The following is a 23,884-nucleotide window of genomic DNA, read 5'->3' as shown; positions in this document are numbered from 1 at the left end:
AACTAAGAAAAGAGCAAGTGAAGATGCTAATAAATAAAGACATGTCTCTCTCAGGTAACATTAAATGAGCAATGCAGTGAGATTTGAGGCAGAAAGTGTGGTGGCGGGGGGTAACTCCCTGTTTAAACAAGTTATTTTGAGGAGGCTTTTTATGTTCAAATAAATTTCCAGCTTAGAACCAAGATCTCCTTAAGTACCTTGTTATAAGATGGATTTGGTTTTACTAAGATTTAGCTCCTATTCTCCACGAACCCAGTGGTGTACAGTTTGTGCGCATACAACGAACACAGTGGTATGCAATGTGTGCACAGACGCATCTCTCCTCCTGTGTCTGAGTACCTGTAACAGGGCTGCTACCTTGGCCCACACAGAAGCATGACAACAGAGTTCAGTCACAGACATGTGGGAATAGTGTTCTCTTTGGTTGACTGTTGAGATCTTGTGTTACGAAAATAAACTCTTATATATTCTTGTTTTTAAAACATTTGAATTAGATGTTGTAGCCCTGATTTCTGGGGTTAGGGGACTACAATATCTAATAACTGTGTTATGTGACTTCTGTAAGCCTCAGTTTCCTCATCTTTAAAATGGGGATAATAATAGTATCTTTCTCAAAGGCTTGTTATAAAAACTAACTGAGACTGTTTATGTAAAGAGCTCAGCACAGCCCCCGGCTTAGCAATAGTGGTCAGTAAATGTTAGCTGTGATCATGGTCATCATCAGTATCGATGCAGGACTAGCGGGCTGGTGAGAGGATACTCATTATCCTTTTTAAAATGAGGAATTGGTCAACACAAGCAATACCATGGAGGTGGTTCTGTCCGAAAACTTAAAAGTAGCTTCAAATACGAAGTCATAACGTAGCTTCGTGGTTAAATGCGTGAAAACTGAAGCTGTACAGGAGCCTTCCCAGCTCCCTCGCTTTTGGGGTCTTTTCTCTGTCTCCCCCCGAGTTGTCCCTCATGGTCTTTTCTTCTGTCTCTCTGGGCTTTACTAAGTATTACTTGGGCTGGTACTTCAGTCAGCCAGCCACAGTATTCACTCATTTAATGCCTCTTTCATTGTTTTGGACTTAAAATTTCTCTGTCTTCCCTGACTATATAAGACTCCATGAGCTCTGTGCTGGTGCGCTTTCCCTAACTAACAATTCCCCAGGGAAAGGTAGTCTTGTTTAACTCTCTGACCTTGGAAACCTCTGCCATTTATGTAGATCACTGGAAAGAGGGACACGTAGTGAGCTCATTCTTAGGCAGACAGTTGTGCAGACTAATTCAGATGTGTGCCACTGTGGCTCTTAGAGCTGTCAGTGCCTCTCCCCACCACCTCTTTTCCCCCTCTTTACTGTCAGTGAGCATTTGGGCCATAGAATTCTTTCATAGCATAAGAAAAATTCGGAGGCCAGTATTCATAGTAGAGTTGATACACCTAACTGAGAACAACATTTCATTTCAAAGTCCTGATTTCTTCTCCTGGCATTTTGTGTGTCCCTGATAAGATCCATGTGGAATTCCATTCCATTTGCCTGACCCTCACCGTGACTGAGGTTCTTAACCCCCTGAGTCCAGGGCCACAGCAGGGTCAGCAGATGAGCTTTAAGTAGTCTGAGATTCTCTTACATCGTTTGCAGAATGTTACTCATGTATACGCAGTTAGCTGTTGTGGTGGGGGCGGGGGGCTGGCAGTAAGTTCTTTTTCTGTCATCAGGTTTTCAAAGGGCTCCACAACCCAAAGTTGGGTAGAGAACCAGTGGTAAAGAACTCAAAGAACAGGATTATTATTCCCATTTTACACTTAGGGAAAATTGAGGAATAGAAATTGAGAGCAGCTGATTTGCTGCATAAGAAAGAAAATTGGATTAGGTGTTCTAGCTCCCTAACCCCAAAATGCTATATAAGCTATTAGATTATTAAGACCACTGAAAGCATACAAAAATGAGAGCATCTGGCCCCAGTTGGGGTCTCCAGGGAGCTGCTCTCCTCCCTATGATTTATTCAGTGAAGGCCTTGCACTCGCATTGGAGTGGGCCTTTCTCCACTAAAGCACCATATGCTTATACAGTGGGATCTGAGAAATTGGCATCTGCAAGAAACCACCAGTGCCCCAACGGGGAAAGGCTGCAGTCCAGATAACTGAAATGTTAACAAGGCAGAAGCACTTAACTTTGGTCTGCCTTAGGTGGCAAAGGAAACCAGAGAAAACAAGTATCGGGGCTCTGCTATCAAGGTAAATCACAATACATTCTTCCCCCATGACTTTTCCCCATATCCTTTCTATAGAACCTCTGAAGTTAACCATAGGGGATAAGCTACAGGAGGGTTTTGTGGTTAAAGAGTTAGAGACGGATTCTAATTTTTTAAAAATTATGTCGTCTTGGGAGAGCTCTGGGCATCAAGAAATGGACTGATACTTTTTCTCTTGAGTGGTGGGCTGCACAGGCTTGCTTTCCTGCCATGGAACCTGACTCTCACATCTTACTCCTTGATGTGGAGGGTCTTCTGTGCAGGTGCCGTTTTGACTGTACATCTCAGTACCTAATTTCGAACGTTTTTCATTTTCTAAATCTGATTTTCAGATTTGTATTTTCCACACTCTAGAAGTTGTTGACCACCAGACAAGATTTCTGAAACCTAATATCCTGGTATCAAAGAGGGATTGAATTTTGCTATTCTTTCTAAATAAGCACATACTTTAAGGATTAGTTTGTGATAAGATGTGCTGGAATTAATTCTCATTTATCTGTATTCCTAAAGTGCCTAGTTCATACCTTGATTATCATACTCCACTATTTGCGTTGTTAGCTTGTTTATCTCCATTAGTAAATTTCTTGAGGGTGGGGCCCATGTCTTACTTGCCCTTTTCTCTTTGATGCCTGGTACTCAGTACATACTTCTTGAATGGGCAAGTGGAACTTGGTTTTAAATAATCGTTTCATCCTTATTCAGAGTGACCAGCTTGCCAAGTATTCTAACTGCCTTAATCTTTTTAATCGTTGATAGTATTGCTTCCTTATTTTCCTTCTGTAGATTTTAACATGATTAAAAGAGCTCTAGAGAAAGGTAGCATGTTCCAGTGGAAATCAATGTTTTTTTCAAAATCCTCCCTTTTCCAGGTGCAAAGTCCTTCTTGGATGCAACCTCAACCCTATATCCTACAGCACCCCGTAAGTTTTTGAACTTAATGGCTTTGTGGTTTGCAGCTAAGCTGTGTATACATTTGGAAGCCAGTTTTCTGGCTTCCTTTTGCCAAAGATGGTGTAGGCTTTGGGAAATTTTAAGCATGGAATATAAGAATGTATAAGTTTGTTATAAAACTTCCTCCCACCCTTGTCATAAAACATATTGGTAGTTGACATTAAATCAAATGTGCAGTTGTCAGAACTGAAAATTTCTCCTATTTGAAGCAGGGTGCCATTTTCTTCTTCATACTGGTTTTGTAAACGGCCATTCAATTTTTTGAAGTTTTAAAGTTTTTAAATTGCTGTATTTTTAACAGTAGTTGGTATGAAAGAGCTGACATATTTTAATTGTATTGTGTTTAATGCAAATATGAAGTGTTCAAAAGGAAGCTAGAGATTTTTATCAGTTTACTTAACCTCTGTGGAAATTATAAATACTAAATCAGTAACACTTTCTTTGGTAACTGTGATTTCTTTAGTGACTTGAGCATTTTTTGTACTTATATGTACATATTATATTTTTTAATTGAGTTACACTTCATATTAATAGATAGTGTATTTAATGTGTTTTTTAGAGATACATAAAATCTAGATTGTTAAAGTATGCATTTTGAAAGGTGAAAAATAAAGGCGGAGAACAAAGTCACAAAAAAAGCTAGCAGTGCCCAACACAATGACCTATATGATTGGCATGAGAAGGCCACAGATTTGGCCCTAAGCTTTCTAATAACTAAGGCAAAATGGGAATTCTAGTAAGCAAAATAGTTCTCGGTGCTTCTAAGAGAAAAACAGGTCAGTTGCTTAGGGGGGAAGCACACCACTGTTGGCCTGAAGTTGAGACAGGAGTTTCTCTCAGGACACCTCCAAGGAGGATACCATGCAGTATAAGACCATATGTCTGAAACTACTCCAGGGACAAGCTCTGAACAGGAAGTTGCTGAGATGACTTTGAAGCGGCAGATAAAACACATTTAGTTGATAACACAGGAGACAAGCTCTCGGATGACGGATGTGTGTGTCTGTGTAAACACGTGCACATTATCTGTCTCTATAGGCACAGTGTTGGACAGTAGCTCCTACAGATGAATGACAAAAAGAAGCAGGAAATTCCTTCAGCATATTCTGGGCTTCTGAATCATTTCCATGTTACCACACACTTTCTGATGATGCACACTAAAAATTTTAAAGGAACAAATTTTCTGTGAACTGCATGAACAACAAACAGTTTCTGACACATATCTGTCTTTTTTGGCAACTTCTAGAGACAAAGCCTGGGCATATCCCAGTTTCACATCTTTGAGGAGACTGGTAGCGTGTGCAGAACGTTCCTAGCTGAGGACTCGGTCCCCTTCCCCACCCAGTTTAGACTGCCGTCCCCCAGAGTTAAAGTGCCTGCGCTCCAGTCTCAGACCTCAGCTGTGTTCCGATTAGCAATAAGACAGTGTGTGGAAGAGATAGATCAGTTGCAGTAATATCAAAAATGTAACATTAATATTGATAGGATGTATCAGAATAATTGCACTCTCAGGTAATGGGGTGATTGCAAAAGTGAGAGGAATAATACAATCCGTAAGAATATTATATAGGATAAATTAGAGGAAATGCAAAAATCCAGAAATAGAATTAATTTAATTTCGGTTGAGACAGTCAATGTACCATTATGCAGTCATTAAAAATGATGATAACGATGGCTATGCGCCAAGTGAGGTAAATATTTATAACAGAATGTTCAGAGCAAAAAACCCAGGATATGAAATTGTTTACGTACCCCGGTTGCGACTCTGCAGATATGTCAAGGCTAGAGTCCGGGAGATCGTACCCTGACAGTGCCGGTAGCAGCCATGTATCAGGGAGAGGCTAGGCTGGGTTGTGGGTGATTTTTTTGTTGTTTTTTTTGTCTCCCCCCCGACCCCATTTTGTTCGATTATATTTAATTTTATTTTTAATGACCAGAGGTTTTTTCAGACAAAATCAAGAATCTGAAGTCGGATTATTAATCATATCTGCATCTCCCTCCCTCCCTTGGCACCCACCAAATGATACCTGGAGGTTCTGAGAAACAGTGAATGGAGAATGAGATCTTGATCCTAAGAGTCTCCTGATCTTGAGTCAAATGACTGTACAGAACATGTTTAAATGAGACATGATATTTATAAATATTCAGTATGACCTGTTGTTTTGTGGCTGCATAAATCACCAACCATCATTTATTATTTTAAAAATCACGAAAGCATTTTGGTAACCCCAGCCAGCCGAAAATGGTTTGCATTTCCTCCCGCAGCTCCTCCTGCTGGACTAGCTTGCTTTACACGTGAGTGAAAGGAAAGGCAGGATGTTTAATGCAGTCATTGCCCTGAAATGAATGCTCTTCAAAAGGTTTTAGGAAGCATTATCTAGAAGGTTTGGGGAGATTGTTTATGATACCATAATCAAGTTTGAGAGGAGGCTATCTTGGTTTCACATTTCTCAACTAAGGCATTTTCCTTTGCAGAAGGAATGACAGACTCTGAACTCCCTCCTTGAGTTTATCTTACACTGTGCTTGTCTCCCAACTCCCCAGGGGGCCGTGTTAACTCCCTCGATGGAGCACACCATGTCACTACAGCCTGCGTCTATGATCAGCCCTCTGGCCCAGCAGATGAGTCATCTGTCACTAGGCAGCACCGGAACAGTAGGTGGCCAATTAATACCTTGTGTCTGAGCAAATAGAGGAGGGTGAATTAATGCAGCCTGTGTCTTCCCCATCAATTACAGGCTCCATGATGTCAAAGATTATGTCTGAGCCCCTCTCACCCCCCACATCGCCTTCTATGGGGTTAACTGATGAACTAAATGTCTGTCCTTCGGGTATCTCTCTGCCAGAATCTAGCAACCACACGACCACATCTAGCCCCTGTAACTAGTGCCGTTCATTCACACTGCAGACCTGGTGTCAGGAAGCAAAAGACGAAAGTGATACATGGTGGTAAAGGCAGGGAATTTTTCCTCACTTCACTTCTTTTACAGAACTGGGTGGGGGCACTGTCTCACAGTCTTAGGATTGACTTCCTTCTCTAGCGTTCAGGAGACTCTGTTGGGGATTGAGGTTGAGCCTACACCAGAGGAACTTCCAGCGTTGATATATATCAGCATAACATGTAGATGGTAAGATGGCCGAAGGCTTGTAATTCAGACCGTATCCTTTGTGCTGAAAAGAACTAAGGGAAGTATGTTTTCCTCTCTTATGTTCAAAACCCCAGCAGCAGCTTCTTGTGATGGCTCAGGCAGGTCCTTGAGATTAGCAAAGAGGCTTTGCTGCCTTTGGGAAAGGACAGCCGTCCACATCAGGAAAGCAAGGGTTCATTTCCTATTCTGCGGTCACCTGATAAAGATCCAACAAGTCCTTTACTCCTTAGGTCTCCCCCTGTGAAAATAATTCTAAATACTGGTTCAGGGGACTGTTGGAAAATAATGAGGTGCTTTGAAATGAGATCTTCTAAAGTAGCACATTAGTGATACTGAGTATTGAGAATGAGAAGTCTTTTTTTTTTTTTAAGATTTTATTTATTTATTTGACAGAGATCACAAGTAGGCAGAGAGGCAGGCAGAGTGTGTGTGGGGGAGGGGGAAGCAGGCTCCCCGCTGAGCAGAGAGCCCGATGTGGGGCTCGATCCCAGACCCTGGGATCATGACCTGAGCTGAAGGCAGAAGCTTTAACCCACTGAGCCACCCAGGTGCCCCGAGAATGAGAAGTCTTAATGATCTTCACACATGTATTTGTTTGTTGGGGAATCCAAAGAAAGGTGGGAGTTTTAGTTCGACAGATTCAAAAAGTAGAAACAGTCACTTCGCTTTCCACATCATAATTAAACTTAGAGGTAGCTTGTTTACATTTCTTCTTTGAGAGCTCCAAAAATTTGACATTCCCATCTCAAAATTCTCCAAGCACTCAGAATGTTTGCATGGCTTATCATTTCCCATGCTGACCATGTTCTTCTTTTCAGTACATGCCTGCGACATCAGCTATGCAAGGGGCTTATTTGCCGCAGTACACACACGTGCAGACGACAGCCGTTCCTGTTGAGGTTGGTACAGACCCACGCGATGGCCGTTCTGGCAACGAGTAGTTTCAGAAGTGGGTAGATTAGATAGAACACAAAGAAAAATCTATCAGAAGTCAAATATTTGCATAAAGAATTGAGTTTAGAGGGCATCTAGAGCTCGGGTTATTTTCAACCATGGAATATCATTCTCTGCATACAGATTAGTGTAGCGGTGTCCTGGCCATACCCCCCAGACTCCCAGAACTATTTTCCAAGCTTGTAGCATGTTTTTCACCCATCAAGAATCTATCTTGTCTCCTGCAAAGGGATACTTACACACAAATTAAGATAAAGCTGGAGTTTGCAATCCTAGTACCAAAGATTATGTTAATAATAATAACTATAAGAAGAAATTAATTGTAATTAAAATAGTTGAAAAATACTGATGTTTCAGAATTGTTAACAGGGATGAGGACCAAACCGTACCTTCTTTTTTATAGAGGCTGCTAGGATAGCTAATGGAAGAAGACTGACACTTGACTTAAGATTGGACAGAAAGCAGAGAAAGACAAATATCATATGATTTCACTCATATGTGGAATTTAAGAAACAAAACAGATGAACATAGGGGAAGGGAAGGAAAAATAAGATAAAAACAGAGAGGCAGACAAACCGTAAGAGACTTTTAACTATGGGAAACAAACTGAGGGTTGTTGGAGGGAAGATGGGTGGGGGGTAGGGTAATTGGGGGGTGGACATGAAGGCGGGCGCTCGATAGAATGAGCACTGGGTGTTGTTCTAAGTAACTGATGGATCACTAAATTCTACCCCTAAAACCAATAGTACAATATATGTTAACTAAATTGAATTCAAATTAAAACAATTTTTTAAAAAGGATTGAACAAAAAGCATAGCATTTATCTGCAAAGTACCCTTAAAATTCCAAGGAAATTCATCATCGCAATCAATCCTACTCACTAGACAGATCCTGTAGCTTCCAATTGCAGAAACAGCCCTAGGACTGTGGTTGGTTTATTTTGGGGCATTCTTGTCATGTTTTGTGTTGTGCTGATTGATTTAAATTTGTGTACTTATTGACAACCACCATTACCAGAACCCATAATCCCTTATCTGCAGTTCTGAAACACGCAGCAAAATCTGAAAATAAAAATTCTCTTTATAACTGTTAGTTAGCAAAAACCTGACCTGTGGCAAAACCCAGTGGGAACTAATATAAGACAAAATCTTAGCCCAGTTTCTGTGCATGTTTATATCTTCCTGTGTAGACCTGCCTGCATGTTTGGTGATGAGTTGTAGCTCTAGGCCCCACAGGGTATATTCTGTGATGAAGGGCATATGCCTACCATTTTTCAGATTCTAAAATCTGAATGTATTGAATTCCAAGTTACATCTGGCTCCAAGAGATCAGATATTTGTTTGATAAATTGTAGTTTGACCTGAAGAGACAACTCATAAAAGTTCGGGTGGGAGGTTCTTTGGGTCTGTAAGACATCTTAACTCCTCAGGGAAATCATTGACCTTGAAAACCCCACATAATATTAAGAAAATCACTTTTAAGGAGCACTTGTGTTTTCAGATGTGAAACTTAGACGAGAGCAGCAGAGTTTGGATGTCATTGCTCATGTTTTATCTGCCCTGCTTTGTTGTAGGAAGCAAGTGGACAGCAGCAGGTGGCTGTCGAGACGTCTAATGACCATTCACCATATTCCTTTCAACCTAATAAGTAACTGTGAGGTATGAGGGAAACATCTTTGTAACCATAGGGCTCAGTTCAAGGAAAGTCTATGATTCTGTTACCATTTTTTTTTTTAGATTTTTTTTATTTATTTATTTGACAGAGAGAGATCACAAGTAGGCAGAGGGACAGGCAGAGACAGGAGGAAGCAGGCTCCCCGCTGAGCAGAGAGCCCGATGCGGGACTCGATCCCAAGACCCCAAGATCATGACCTGAGCCAAAGGCAGCGGCTCAACCCACTGAGCCACCCAGGCGCCCCTGATTCTGTTATCATAATGGTACTTAGAATAGCTCAGGTTTGGTCACACCGCCTTAGTATGGCCAAAGAATCCTGTGTTATTGAAATACTAATATCTTGTGGATTTGCAAATTAGCTCAAAAGAACAGTGCCTTGTATTGAAGTCAAATGTGTATAGTTACTTTCTCATTATCCGTACCCCTCCCACCTTAGAAATTTGTAACAAATCAGTACACCAAGTGTCAAATTTGTCCTGCTGTACATGCATCCAGATTTATATTGCTTTCATGCTCACAAGTTGAAGGAAGTACTGCCAAAGATTTGGCTTCATCTGGTATTAAAGAGGTGCAATATCTTGACTATGAATTTAATGTCTGTATCCTTTGAGCCAGAGCTCTGGTTGCTCTGATCTAAAGTATGCTGCAGGCCCCAAGTTTGAAAGGTGGAGTCAGGTTCTAGAAACTACCGTCTGTCCCAGCATTTGTTGGCCTACCACCAGTGACCAGCACCATCTTAACTTTCTCAAACCTGTATACCACTGAAACGAGGAGGAGGTTACAGAATTCTGTGGTAGATTACACCAGATGTACAAAAGCATTTATCTTTTATTTTTCTCTTCCAGATGTACATAAGGGCGTTCTTACATGAAGAAGGGTGTGAAGGCTGAACAATCATGGATTTTTCTGATCAATTGTGCTTTAGGAAATTATTGACAGTTTTGCACAGGTTCTTGAAAACGTTATTTATAATGAAATCAACTAAAACTATTTTTGCTATAAGTTCTATAAGGTGCATAAAACCCTTAAATTCATCTAGTAGCTGTTCCCCTGAACAGGTTTATTTTAGTAAAAAAAAAAAAATCAAAAAAAAAAAACAAAAAACAAAAACAAAACAAAAGATTTTTATCAAATGTTATGATGCAAAAAGAAAAAAAAAAGGAAAAAAGAGAAAAAAAGTAAGAAAAAAAGAAAAGAAAAAGAAAACTTCAATTTTCTGGGTATGCACAAAGACCATGAAGACTTATCCAAGTGCATGACCGGATTTTTGTGGTTTTTGTCCATTTTGTGTTTAATTTGCGTTTTCTTCAGCTGTATGCAGTGGGCTCTGACGTTTAAGTAGTCCGACTTCCCCCCTGGTGTTCCGTGCTTGCGAGTGTGAGTGTCGCTGTATCCAGTGTTGCCCTCCGCGTCTCTCTTCTTAGCTTCTCCGTTTTTCTTTCAACGTAGTGTGAAGTGTCTTCTCCTTTTCTATGAATTCCAATTTGCCTTAACTCCTTTGATGCTGTAGCTGTTTCAGTAAAAGTTAGTTCAAACTAATGATGTAGAACGCTTTGACCAAATGAGCTGGTCTATTATGCCTTGTAAAACAGCAGCATAGGGCTTTTAAAAGGTAGTCAATAAAAGTTGCTGAAATTTTGGCTTTTTTAAATATGTAGTAGGTGTTTTTAATGATTTTTCACATAATGTGTAAGGTAGTGAAATGCAAGAAGGGAAAAATGTTTTGTGTGAAACACATTTTCTGACTGGGGAACTTTTAATAGGGTAACTCGTTTGTAAGGCTGTTCGCCAACAGTTTCCTCTGATAGTTTGACTGATTTAGGGTATCTGCTGTATGATGCAATGTAAAGTCTTTTTTGCCTTTTTTCAGGAAAAAAAAAACTAACTCGATGTTCTAGATTTAGTGTAGGTAGCGTTGGGATTGGGGGTGGGGAGGGGGGGCGGGGGCGGGGAGTCACCGAATGTTTTGTCCTTCCTTTATACTAATGATAGTGCTTTAGACTGAGAATTACGCCTGAGATCTGGCAAACCGAAAAACGTTGCTATTGCAACTAAATGGCAAAAGCTAAAAGTAAGGATTTTATCTTCAAACATAAGCTGAGGTAGGAATAGAAGCAAAACGATTGGCTACTAGCTCTCTCTATTACATAAATTTGAGAAATCAAAATTACTTGGCACTTTTAAAGGTAACTTCACCAAAGACCGAAGAGCCAGTAACCAGTAGCTCCACCTTCTCTCAGCGTCATATCTTCTGTGCTCTTTATTTTTGCCGGACCAGTTTGCGGTTAGGAGAATGTGCCTTTTTTGTACCTTTGCATTTAGGTTTTATAATTTTAATTGATGTATGGACACACACCAACAAACAAAAAAGCATGAAGGAAGATTTGGATCCAAGCAGTGCCACACTTTACATCATCACTACAAGTGTTAAGTGTAAAGAGAAACCAATTTTGAAACTATGAAATTCCTGATTCATAAATACACAGTTATTTCTACTTTAGTACATAGAAGATAATTCACTGTTATTGAAGCTCTTTTATTAAGACAATTGCATACGTTCGAAAAGCAATGGTAAATTAAGTTGTCTTCCAAAACTGTGTACTTGTCTGGTCAACTGTGTGTGATCAGTTATCTACCTCAGAGTCTGTTTTCTTTTGTGCTGGGACAGGTTGCTGGCCCTCCCTGTTTCCACAGACCAAATCCTCCTAGCTCAGGAGCTAGGGCTAAGCAGTTTTTTCTTTCAAGTATTTTTTAGTTCTTAAATTTTATGCTTGTATTTGATTATAGATGTCAGTGACATTTCATAGTTTCAAAAGTCCTTGCTGCTCTGAGAAGTGTAGATTCTAGTGAAAATTACATAGTCCTAAGAGAAATGTGTTTTGTTTTTGTTTTTGTTTCCTTTTTTAAAGTTGTGGTATTATTGGTTCTATGCTCCCTGGAATATTACTGCTTTGTGAAAGTCCAGACCGAACGCAGCGCCCTCCTTGTATCTAGTACGTTTATAAACCTGGGTCTCTCACTACTTGATATTTTTGCATTAGTTAAGACAGAAATTTGATAGCTCGGTTAGAGGGGAGGGGAAATCTGCTGCTAGAAATGTCTGAATTAAGTGCCATACTCGTCTGGGTAAGATTTGGGAAACATAACCTCTGTACATAAAATAAAAAATAAAAAATAAAAAAAAATCAGTTAAACATCACATAGTAGACAGCCATTAAATTATAAAAAAAATTAATTTATGAAGAAAGACCTTTTGTACAGATTGAAAAAAAAGATTTTCATAGAGATATCTATATGATCAAGAGAGTTAATTTTTTATTTTTGTTTTACTAGTGCCACAAACTTGCCAGTGGTAACTTATTTGTCCGGTTCAAGATAACTCTGTAGTTTTCCTTCCTAGGACTTGTTGTTAAACGCCAAAAGACATTTTTGAACTGTACATTTGATCAGATTGTTAGCTTTTTCTGTTTTATTTCTTTTGAAAACCTTTGAATAAAAGACATCTGAAATTTTATTTTTCCTGTCAGTTTCTTTTAAGTAGGTTAAATGTGTATCAGAATTTCATGCATTTCATTCCTGATCTCTTCCTTCGGCTCGGGCAGTTGGTTTGAAAGTGAGTTGAAAATTATTTCAGATTCACTGTGTACTCAGAATATAAACCTTTCCAGCCCTCCTCCTCTGGTAATTTAAATCCATGTGTGGGAACCAGAGACATCAGCCATCACGTCAGCCAGAGTCTACCTTTGGTCTGTTCTGAAAGGCCAGAGAGCCAGACCTCTCTCCTACCGCTACCCTTTGACTGTGTCACAGACCAGCTAGAGAACGGAGTAAAAACGGTCCCATCCGTGTTGAGCAAAGGGGATAAGGATTTCAGGCTGATCTTACCCATGCCTTGATGACAGGAGCCTTCCTCGGTGACCTCGCTCGGCTGTTTCCCGCAGGAGGCTCTCGTGGAGCTTGCATGGGGGAGAGAACTCCTCTCTTTGCCAACTGATGTACTTCGTGAGAGGCACGTAGTATAGGAAATTGAGTCCTTTACCCAAGGCGGCTTAACTGTTACAGTGTTGTCATACAGAATGCTTCTGCTACCCAAGGGCTGTCGCAGTGGTGAGAGGAGCAGGCAAGAAGACCCCATACTCCACCCATTTCCATACACCTCTCAGCCAGGTGGGGCGTGGGGGGCGAGGAAGACAGAAGTGGGGTGTGGAGCAGGTAACTTGACCAGGGCCAGGAAACCCCGGTACTGAATGGCTCATTCAGAAAAGGAAACGTGGCCCTCTGATGGGTGCTGGAGGGAGAGGGATGTCGCGGCAGGTGGAGACCACAGCCTCACCACGACACGCACAGGGTGCCAAGGATGGAGGCTGCGTGGTCTCCTGTCCCAGGGCTCCTTCATACGACCAGCGACCGCAGGCAAGAAAGCTGCGCCATCCGGGCTGCCAAGTGTCAGGTTTTGTCTGTCTTCTGTTCTTGTATTTTAGGAAGGCTTTCTGTCACTGGAGTCCTGGGGCATCCAGGGGCTGCTGTTACATGGAAACTGGTGAACACTTTTTCCAGAGCGCCTTTTCTATCTGTGCAAGAGCAACAGGCACACCGGGTGATGGTGCTTCATGGCGCGCGGGGGGGTTGGCTACCACTTGGGCGGAGAGGAGCTGCGGTGCCTGGCGGGGGCGGTGCGCTGCTCAGGTCATCCTCAGGAGCAGGATCTTCCCTCAGTCTGAGATGGGCTGCGACCCAGCTTCTGGCGTGAAGGGAGGGCAGACGCTCGGGACGTGGCTCCCCGGCTAGCGTGCATTTGTCCCTCTCTACTGGCTCCACTGGAGCCCGAATTCCACTTCTTAAATTTCCCAGACACCGATTTGAAATCCGCTGGTTGAAAGGCGTTACCTCCCAGCCTGAGTGGGGCTCGAACAAGGCGCAGATCTGACTGATCTCTTCATTCCACTAGAGTAGCCTTGGAGTAAAGGTCCTGGACCTGTCATCAGCCCCTCTCCCTCGGACACACACAGCTTCAGAAGATGTCAAGTAGGTGTAGAGGGAGGAAACTCCGAGCTCAGGGTTTAAGAAAAGCAGGGCAGTTTGTTCCCACATCAAAGGTGATGAGACAACCAGCCCTCCGTCATCGCCGAACTCAGCCCCTACCAGGCGCCGGTCACAGATGGCAGCGGGGAGTGGGGCTGGGAGGTGGGCGCCCACCGGTCCCAGCAGGCAGTTCTTGGCATAGCCCTGTGCCCGTCCCTCCGTGTGGGATCAATTCCGAGAAGCTTTGGAAATTCCCCCCTGAGAGATGGCTCGAGAGCGTCTTGCTCTGGCTCTTGGTAGGGCGGGAGTGTTTTAGCTTGAGCCACTAGAGGGAGGGGTACGTTGCTCTTCACCTTGAGCGGCGAGCGCTGGGGCAGGAGCCGGGCCTGCCCAGGCACAGGGCAGGGCCTTGGAGGGTGACTGTGGGTGTGTATTCGGCAGCTGCAGACACACGCCAAGGGAGGTAAAGAGGTCCCGAGTCGGGGAGTAATTGTAAGAACTGATCTATAACCACCATTGCCTGATGCTGGTGGCTCTTTCTCATTGGGAAGGAACAAATGCAACTTTTAAGGTTCAAGGAAGCTGGGGGCAGGGGGGAAGCCAGAAGCCTTGCCAGACCTCATGACTGGGAGGAGCAAGAAAGCGCTGGCAGGTCTCTGGGCTGCTCAGAATTGAAAACAGGTGGCATTGGATTCAATACTTTAATGCTATTATTCATTCCATTTTCAATGTGACCCCACGAGGCTGAGATTTGATCTAAGTTCTTCCATTGCTCCTTGGTACAAGATATGGATTGTAAATGAGAATGCAGGTGTCTCCTCCGTCTAGTGTCCCTGGATCCACTTTCTCTGCCTGAATGCTTCCAGAGACAAGGCACTTTCCACCTCACCTGGCATCCCGTATCTTTTTGGAACAGCTCTCAAACAGGCTTAAAGGAGTCAAATTGCAACTTTGTAATTTCTACCTGCCGGCCCTAGTTCTGCCAGCTGAGTTGCTACAGAGTAAGTCAGTCGTTCCCCATTCTTGAAAAGACCGAAGTATATTGATCAAACAGTAAGAGCAATGACCAGGAACTAGAGTACAGAAGGATGTGATTTTAAAGGGACAGCACAAGGGAGTTTTTTGAGGATGACGAAGCTATTCTGTATCCTGATTGTGGTGGTTACACAAATATAAGGGCTAAAATCCATAGCACTGTATATTTCCCAAAAACATCTTTTCATGTATGTTCCCTTATAAAATAAAATCTTTTAAAAAGAGAGAGAGAATTTGGTCATTCTTCAAATGAAGACAATTGCTGGCTCCGTGATTCTTTGGGTTGAACATTCCTTGTAGCTTGAATATTCAGCTCTGGCTCCACACTAGGCACCATCAGCTTAACTTCTCGATGCACCACATGTGACTCGGGTCAAAACCTAGAACGCCAGGAATAGCCTGGGCCTCACCTACCTCTCCTGCGCAGCCCTATCCTTCTATTACAGGTGAGATGGTTTCCATCTTGACTTCTCAGACACACCACTGTTGTTAAAGTTTGTAGCTAATTGAAATCCTTTTGTTGTTTTTTTTTGGACACGGTAAGTAAAGAAAGACATGCAATGGAATATTACATAGTCCTTTTTAAAAGAGATTTTAATGGCATGAAAAACAATAAGAATGACAAGTGTTAGGTACAGAACTGTAGATAAAGTATGTTCATAATTAGGAAGCAATATTTAAGTATAAAAGATGAGGAGGTATTCCAAAACGCTTAGCTGTGGGTGGAAGGATATTGGGAAGTTTGTATTTGCTCCTTTATACCTTTCCAAATGTTTCCGAAAACATAATCAGGGAGGAAAAGGATTTAAAAAAGAATGTTGTCCTATCATCCTAAAATTATCGTGTCCTATCATCCTGAGATTATAAGTCTCCATGTTTATTACATACGAATTCAGCGTGTATAATTTTTTGCATTTAAAAGATACTGCAGCAGACATCAGAGGACACAAAGACGACATGATGTGGTCCAGGTCCTCAAGGGACATTCTTAGGGGACGCACAAGCATATGAGTGCCAATATAGCAAGGATACGTAACAAAAGCATGACCTAAATAAAGAGCTCTGGGAGGTCTGCGAGGGGCAAGACCACCTAAACACTCTCTCCTGACATTCTTGTCATTTCCGCATTGCCAACCAGTTCCGTTTTTACTGATCAGAATTCACTCAGAAGCGGCCGCTTCCCTCAACGGTTCCTGCGCCTTCTGAGAGGTGAAGCTGTCAGGCAGACAAATGAAGTCCTCGGTAAATCTGTCATTGCCAGAGTGGAACTTGGAGCAGATGTCCAAAGACTTGATGTTCCTTTGTCACTCCTGCTGTGAAAATATCGGAATGTGTAACAAAGTACTGTTTTGGTTTGGGCTGGTTAATCAAGCCAGGTGTAGGATATGTTTTAAATAGCCTCATTTAACTTTGTTTACCCTCTGTCAGATGTTCTGCATATGCTAGATTGTGGCTTTGCAAACACCTGTGTCATTTTCTGACCCAACCCCAACACCCACCAGAAGTTGGAAACTCTTTTATATTTATTACTTTCTTCCCAGAAGCGTAGGCAGGAATCCCATTATATCTGCTTTGTTATACACTGTGCTTCGACACAGACCTGAGGCCATGAATATTGTTCCTGGCACTCTTGCCTCTTATTTTCTTACTTGAGAAATACTGAAGGAACATCTTTGATTCTCGCTATATAATTTTTTCCCTCGTGTTTAGTTCTGTCTCAAAGAGAACACTTTCTGTTTCCCTCAACTTTTACTCTTCCAGTGATTCTTTTGTCTATTTGGTTTATAATTTTTTAATATACAGAAGTTTGAAGCAATTTATAGGAAACACAAAAAGCACATTTAAAAATCAGTGCTTGGGGGGCGCCTGGGTGGCTCAGTGGGTTAAAGCCTCTGCCTTCGGCTCAGGTCATGATCCCAGGGTCCTGGGATCAAGCCCTGCATCGGGCTTTCTGCTTGGCCGGGAGCCTCCTTCCCTTCCTCTCTCTCTGCCTGTCTCTCTGCCTACTTGTGATCTCTGTCTGACAAATAAATAAATAAAATTTTAATAAATAAATAAATGAATAAATCAGTACTTGGGGCACCTGGGTGGCTCAGTGGGTTAAAGCCTCTGCCCTCGGCTCAGGTCATGATCCCAGGGTCCTGGGATGGAGCCCCACATTGGGCTCTGCTCAGCAGGGATCCTGCTTCCCCTTCTCTCTCTGTCTGCCTCTCTGCCTACTTGTGATCTCTGTCTGTCAAATAAATAAATTTTTTTAAAAAAATTTTTAAATCTGTAAATAAATTAAAAAAATAAAAATCAGTGCTAGGGAGGTTAACAGTGAAGAGAGAAGGTGAGAACAGAATGTAACTGTGCATGCCAAAAGGCCTCCACCATCCCTATAGTCAAAGTGCAACAATTTTGAGTTTCCTAGCAGCCAAGATGAAAAAGGAGAAAGGCACATACATCTATAATTCTTGTCAATGGGAGCAAAGCCCACCTGATCCTCTGGAAAAAGATAATATTTATTAGCCTTGTATAGAGACTCCTGCAGGAGGCACTGGACAGTGTCCACCATATTCCTCTGCCCATACAGCAACACTTTACTCAGGCTGTTTCAGGTAGGGCCCCTCCACGAAAGCCAAGAACAGTGTATCAAAGCACCATTCCATGAAAGTGACTCTGGAAGGCTGTAAACTTGTAATAAACATTCTCAGTTAAGTCTCCTCTCAAATGTTCTTGTGTACTTCGTCCCTCCCACCAAGCCCACTGCTCTGATTCCGAAGTTCAGAATGTCTTGTGACAACACAAACATTCCAGTTGCTCCTTTCACTTCCACATTCAGCCCCTCAGATGGAAAACGATGTAAGCTGGTTGTCTTACGGCTTAGTGAGAGCTTCTAGTGATCCCCACCGCCCTGCCGGGTTTCTTTCGTTTAACCTGAAGCAGCAGCGAGGATTCCAAGTCACTGGGCTGTACTCAGTCCTCTGGCAAGGCCTGTGACTTGGGAGGGAGAATCATGGCACCTTCCATTACCTAATACTTCAGCTTTCTGAGGACCCTCAAAAATAACAATGTGGGGCGCCTGGGTGGCTCAGTGGGTTAAGGGTCTGCCTTCAGCTCAGGTCATGATCCCAGGATCCTAGGATCAAGCCCCACATCGACCTCCCTGCTGGATGCAAAGCGTGCTCCCTCTCCCGTTACCACTGCTTGTGTTCTCTCTCTCTCTCACTGTGTCTCCCTCTGTCAAATAAATAAATAAAAATCTTTAAAAATAATGTTTCTCTATTCTTCTCTTAGATGACCCCTGAGAGATGAGGAGAGTGCATAAGGAATTTCAGGGATGTTGAGGCACAGCCCTTTATGACCCACCATAAACACAAAATTTTTCATGTTTTTTCCTCAGTTAGTGGGAATTTTGTGTTCCCCCTTATAGCTTTCCCATTTTCCCCCAAATGGTTGTACCATCTCATTCATTTATTAATTTTTTTAATTGTAAAACACAAAAGTTGTGAGTACACTACAAAGAAGCTTTAGCCTGATTTGTTGGAGAGCAGCTTACCAACCCAGTGTCCACTGTCCTCTACAAACAAGGACATTCTCCTACATGACCACAATACAACCACCACAAGGAAGAAAGTAACACGAAGACAGGACCAGCTATCCAAGCAACGTCTTTGTAATCAAAAGATCTGGTTCAAAATCATAATGTTGCAGTTAGGGGTCGTGTCTTCACTTTCCTTCAGTCCGAAGTCGCCCCTCCGTCTTTATTGGACTTTCATGACTTTGACACAGTTGAAGATTCTAGGCCAGTTACTTTGCAGAGTGTCCTCAGGTGATCATCTGTCTGATGATTCCATGTGCTCGTGCCCCTGTGGCAGGAAAATACCACCAAAGGGAAGCTGTGTGCTGCTCATGGAACCCCTTCGGGAGCGGAAGGATTTCCAGTTGTCTCATTATCAGTGATGTTCCCTTTGGCCACTAATTAAGGTGGTTTCTGCCTGGCATCCCCACTGCAGATTTATTCTTTCCCACTTGGCGGTTAATAAATATTTGGTGGGGAGATGGTTTGGAACCATGTTAGTATCCTGGACTTCATCGAACTTTGAATTTATTCACTGACTTATTTATATGAGTATGCACTCAGGGTTTCCTACGCGTCCGACGAGTTCTAATTAGTTACGGTCCTTGTTTTTATGCTCAGATTATCCCTCACGTGGCCAGTGGGAGGCCCTGCATGCCAGCTTGTGTGTTTTTGAAGACCTGTCCCCATTATTTTTGAAGCCTTTCCTTGCTTTCTGGTATCCCCAGATGTCCCATGCTCATCCTGTACCTTCCGCGTCCCAGTTCTGGTTTCAACCATTTCTCCAAATTGTCCTGGCTCCTTTTAGTGGAGAATGGGAATTAGAAGGTAGGATGTGGAGACTCGGTGCCCTCTGCTATTGATATGCTGCTGTTTCCAAGACCTGTCAGTGAACAGGGTTAGGGAATGTGGACATGGGTGCAGATGTGCACCTGCAAACATTCACCTCCGTATTTTCCACATTACCCACAAATAGTGAAAAAGTTTTTCACGCATTTATACCTCCATTTCCAACCCAGCACCTCTGGGTTTATTTCCACTTCCCATATTTCTAAGTTCTCTGACAGCAGGAAACCTGGCTCCTAGTATCCTTGAGATATTTACTCATTCAGTCAGTCTCCCTGTGTATCGACAGCCTCCTATCTCTGCCCTCACCCTCTTGACGTACCGATGCCTCAGCCTTGCTCCCCCACCTCAGGCTCCGGGTGGGAGTCTGGGTGTGGTTAGGAAGTTGGTTCTCCTCCAACTCCGCCCAGAGGGAGATGGGAACCATATATCAAGGAGTAAGAGTCACCCTGCCAGAAGGGGCGGGTGCTCCCCCAAAAGAAGGGATCCCTTTTGTGATGCCATAAATTCACCCCGTTGACCTCTGCTTACCTTTCACTGTCAGAAGGAAAGTGCTAAAAGGTTTGAAATGGGGATCGTAAGTGCAGGGATATGTGGAAATGGAAATTCCTGAAAGGGGATATAAAGACATGAGTGGATGTCAGGAAGAAGAGAAAGAAAGGGAGTAGCAAAGAAAGGCTTAGAAAGGGAAACAGGTAGGAAAACACAGGTATGATAGTTGGAGTCCGGGAGAGAAAAGAAGATAATAGAAACCATTGCCTGGCATGGCCCTCCCAAAGCCCGATCTTTATCCGAATGACCTCTTTGTTGCATGTGCCCCTGTTGCCAGCCCTGCTCTTGTAACTTCGTCCCCTGCTTAAAATCCTGCACCAGCCTGCCATGATGAATGCCTTGCTCCCCAAGACCTCATTTCTCCCTCCAGCCACACCCCATCTTGATCTTTAAAATCTCAGAAAACTTCTATACCCTACACCTTTGCCCCTTTTTGTCTGACTTCTAGAATATCCTCCTCCACGTGGATAACTATTTATCCTTCAAGAGTCAACCCAGTATCTAATCTTCCTGAGACTAATTAGGCAGATTGGGTCCCTGTGACTTCCACCCAAATTGAGAAATAAAATATGAGGCTCCTCTCGGACACCCTCTCCCCAGTGACTTTTCACAGCCATGAACCCCTCTCTCCACTCAGCAAGTAACACTGCACACACTACGGAGGATTCCCCGCCTTGCTTTTCTTCAGGTTTCTGCTACCCAAATAGGCATCCCTAAAACCCACAGTTGGGCTTTGCCTGTATTTGAACCTCATGTAAATGGCATCGTGCATTAGCTATTTTGTTGTGTCTTGCTTCTTTCACTCAATATTATATCTTTCAGATTTCATCATGTGTTTTTGCACAGCTGTAATACATCGGTATGGTGTCTGTTCCATTGCATGAACATACCAAAGTGTGTCCATTTTATTTCTGATAGACATGGGAGCCCTTTCCAATTCTTGGCCTAGTGTCAACGCCCTATGACAGAAATGCTCGCACCTGTCACTTGGCACACTCGTGCATGGATTTCTGCAGGGTCTATGCTCAGGAGTGAAACTGCTAGATCACAGGTATGCCTAGCTTCGGTTTTACAAGATAATGCCAAAATATTTTCAAAGTGGTAATCACAGACCCTAGGATCGGATGAAATAACTTTCTTACAAAGAAGACCTCTAAGATTTCAAAAAAATAAATAAAAACAAACAAACAAAGCTAACGTGAAAGCCAGTAGTAAGAGCCCAGAGGGTCAGTGGGTGAGTACTGGGAAAGATCAGAAGTCAGGGTGAGGAGCCACAGCTGAGGGGGATCCAGTCTTCACAGGCAGGGTGGGTGCTGGGACAAGGGTATGAGTAGGATAAATGGCTTCTCATGGTGAACGCTGAAAAAGAGCTTCCCTTCTTTCTACTGAAAAGAAGGAACTGGGCTTTGCCAACAAAGCTGGATGCCTTGGATGTAGTGGCTTCCACAGACAACCATTGCGCTGGGGGACTCACTAGTCTACTCTTGGGTTGCACCCACATCTCCCCCAGGCCCAGTAGCAGCCTCTACTCCTGGCCTGACCTCAGGGAGCATGGGTCTCTCACAGGCTCGGCCCCTCAAGCCCAACGAATCCCTGCAAGTAGCCTGATGTTACCACCACCTGGGAGGGATGTGGAAATTCTTCCGACCCTCCACTCCTCATTCACTGACAGAACTTGAGAGGGTGGGGCAGATAGATGGTACGTCTGGACATTATTCTGATGCTGAAGCTGAAGGGGTACCCGTATGTCCTCCTCCTGGCTGTATGGAGAAGTTGGGACCGTGTTTTCATCTTCTTTGGGTCCTTCCTTTTCCCAGCCCCACTCCCGAGCCTAGCAAAGTCCCTCACACACAGGGTACCAAGCCGGCCACTTACCCAAACAGCAACTCTATAGCCCCTGGGGACAGAGGAGGTACCCCGTCTTAGAACTCCGTGTGTACTGGTCTTAGGACTCTATACCGCCACCTGCCAGAAAATCGTCAGAACAACCAGACAGCTCCGCAGTGACCACAGGAATGTACTCCCCCAGAGTTGCTCTCACCATAACCCACAGTCTGTCTGTCTGACAGGTAAAAATCCAGGTTCTACTCAAATCTCATGTTTGCCAATAATTCCAGACTCTTAAAATGCAGTTTACCAAGAGGTGCTAACAAGGAACAATTGTCTACAAGAACACTCATTACTCCCGTCAGGCGAGAGACCCACAAATAGTTCGGATCAACCAGAGACTGCTGGCAAAAGGGGCTTGATTGATGTCCTGAAATGGCCAGTGACAGATGTGAATTTTGCCATAGCTTAAAGATTTTTTCCATGTGGAACTCGAGGGGCTGAGAATTTGAAGACTAGAGCGGACACAAATCAACGTGTATCCTTCTAGTTGTCTGTGTGAGGGTCTGGGACAAAGGGACTGAGGGCGTGTTAACCAGGATGACCCTGAGCCCGGGTCACTGCACAGGGTCATGCAGGGTGTGTTTGGCTGGGGAGAGTGAAAGGGGGGCACCCCAAAGCTATGCACTGAAAGGATTGCTTATTCCATGGACGCCACCTTTCTCTCATTTGACCACCCACAGGAGATGTCTTTTTCTGATTCTCACAGAGGTAAGTGCTGTGCAAGACATTCATTGTTGCCACAAAGCCAAGCCTCATCTCAGCAGTTCTCTGAAACTAGCATTCCGGTGCTATCCTCATGGCTCATCTGACCATGACTTCTTTCCTTCCATGTTAAATTATTTATAACCCTATGGGGTCAATGACATTTCTGTTTTCTAAGCTCAGCACAGTGACTTGGTGAGCTGGATGTTCTCTCTTTTTTCCTCCAATTTGTTCTTTTTAACTCTCCAGGTCCTAGAAGACTGACCTTGGGGGGAGGGGGCAGCATCAAGCAGGATCCCTGGCCTCTGGCTTCCTTTGGGTTTGGCCAATGCCAAGTCCCAGCAGAGAGCTGCTGGACTGGAGGGAAGATCCAGGGAAGCTTATTGCCCCGGCTTCCTCCGTGTGGGCCACGGGTTGGCTTGGTCCCTGTCATGGGTTGAATTGTATCTCTTCCCTCCCCCCATAATTCGTATGTTGAATAATATGTCCTGGTACCTCAGCATGTGTCTGCATTTGGAGACAGGGCTTTTAAAGAGGTAATTAAGTTAAAATGAGGTCATTGGGTGGACCCTAATCCAATGTGACTGGTGTTGTCATAAGAAGAAATTTGAACACAAACCCACACGCATAAAGCGAAAGCTATGCAAAGACACAGGGAGAAGATGGTCATTTACAAGCTAAAGAGAGCAGCTTCAGAAGAAACCAGCCCTGCCAGCACCTTGAGCTCGCTTGGACTTTCAGCCTCTAGAACTGTGAGAAAATAAATTTCTGTTGTAACAGCCAGCCAGTCCCGGTACTTTGTTAGGGCATTCTGAGCTAACTTACTACAGTCCCTCTACCAAAATCGCAGGGGCAGACCACACTCCTGCTCCTAGAAACGCAGTTCTCTCCCTAGGCTTGGGTCACCGCTCTGTCCCCAAGACCCCAAGCCTGGGGGAAGGAAGGAAGGTCTCCCTGCTCTCTCTGCCCCACTGGTTTCCCTTTGCTACCCACCTTCATTAAACTCTCTTCAGCTACCTCATCAGCGTGCCCCAGGAGTTACTCACAGGAGCCTTGACCCATCTCTTGTCTCTCTCACAGTTTGCCTCAGTTGTTCCTACTGTGTAATCCTACCTCCTCAAAACACACCAGAGCAGTTCACGAGGCACTGTTTGAGGGTGAAATGGACCCTCTGCCACTGTGCTTTGTTGAAAAAAAAAAAATTTAAATCTACGATGACAGGAAGCTGTTGGAAGATGCAACACCGTGGTGACCCTCGCCAAAAAGAAAGACTCAGAGTCTGTGCAACCAAGATAAAGCTGACATT

At 43.5% G+C, this 23,884-nt stretch overlaps 1 protein-coding gene across 10 annotated transcripts in view; it reads left to right on the top strand.

Moving 5' to 3' along the window:
* Positions 1-10,068, top strand: part of RBMS1 (RNA binding motif single stranded interacting protein 1) — a 216,270-nt gene extending 206,202 nt beyond the window's left edge. For 8 of the 10 annotated variants that reach the window (XM_032355716.1, XM_032355715.1, XM_032355718.1 and 5 more), the window contains exons 10-15: positions 2,177-2,224; positions 3,111-3,161; positions 5,737-5,847; positions 7,160-7,240; positions 8,869-8,953; positions 9,815-10,068. In XM_032355716.1, the coding sequence (XP_032211607.1) occupies positions 2,177-2,224; positions 3,111-3,161; positions 5,737-5,847; positions 7,160-7,240; positions 8,869-8,946 (369 nt within the window). In that variant the 3' untranslated portion in view covers positions 8,947-8,953; positions 9,815-10,068. The remainder of the gene's footprint in view (positions 1-2,176; positions 2,225-3,110; positions 3,162-5,736; positions 5,848-7,159; positions 7,241-8,868; positions 8,954-9,814) is intronic. The other 2 variants (XM_032355721.1, XM_032355722.1) reach the window with 1 other exon arrangement.
* Positions 10,069-23,884: the final 13,816 nt, after the last annotated feature.

This window comes from Mustela erminea, chromosome 8 (assembly GCF_009829155.1).
Source record: "Mustela erminea isolate mMusErm1 chromosome 8, mMusErm1.Pri, whole genome shotgun sequence".
Taxonomy (NCBI): Eukaryota; Metazoa; Chordata; class Mammalia; order Carnivora; family Mustelidae; genus Mustela; species Mustela erminea.
This window is presented reverse-complemented; position numbering and strand designations above follow the sequence as displayed.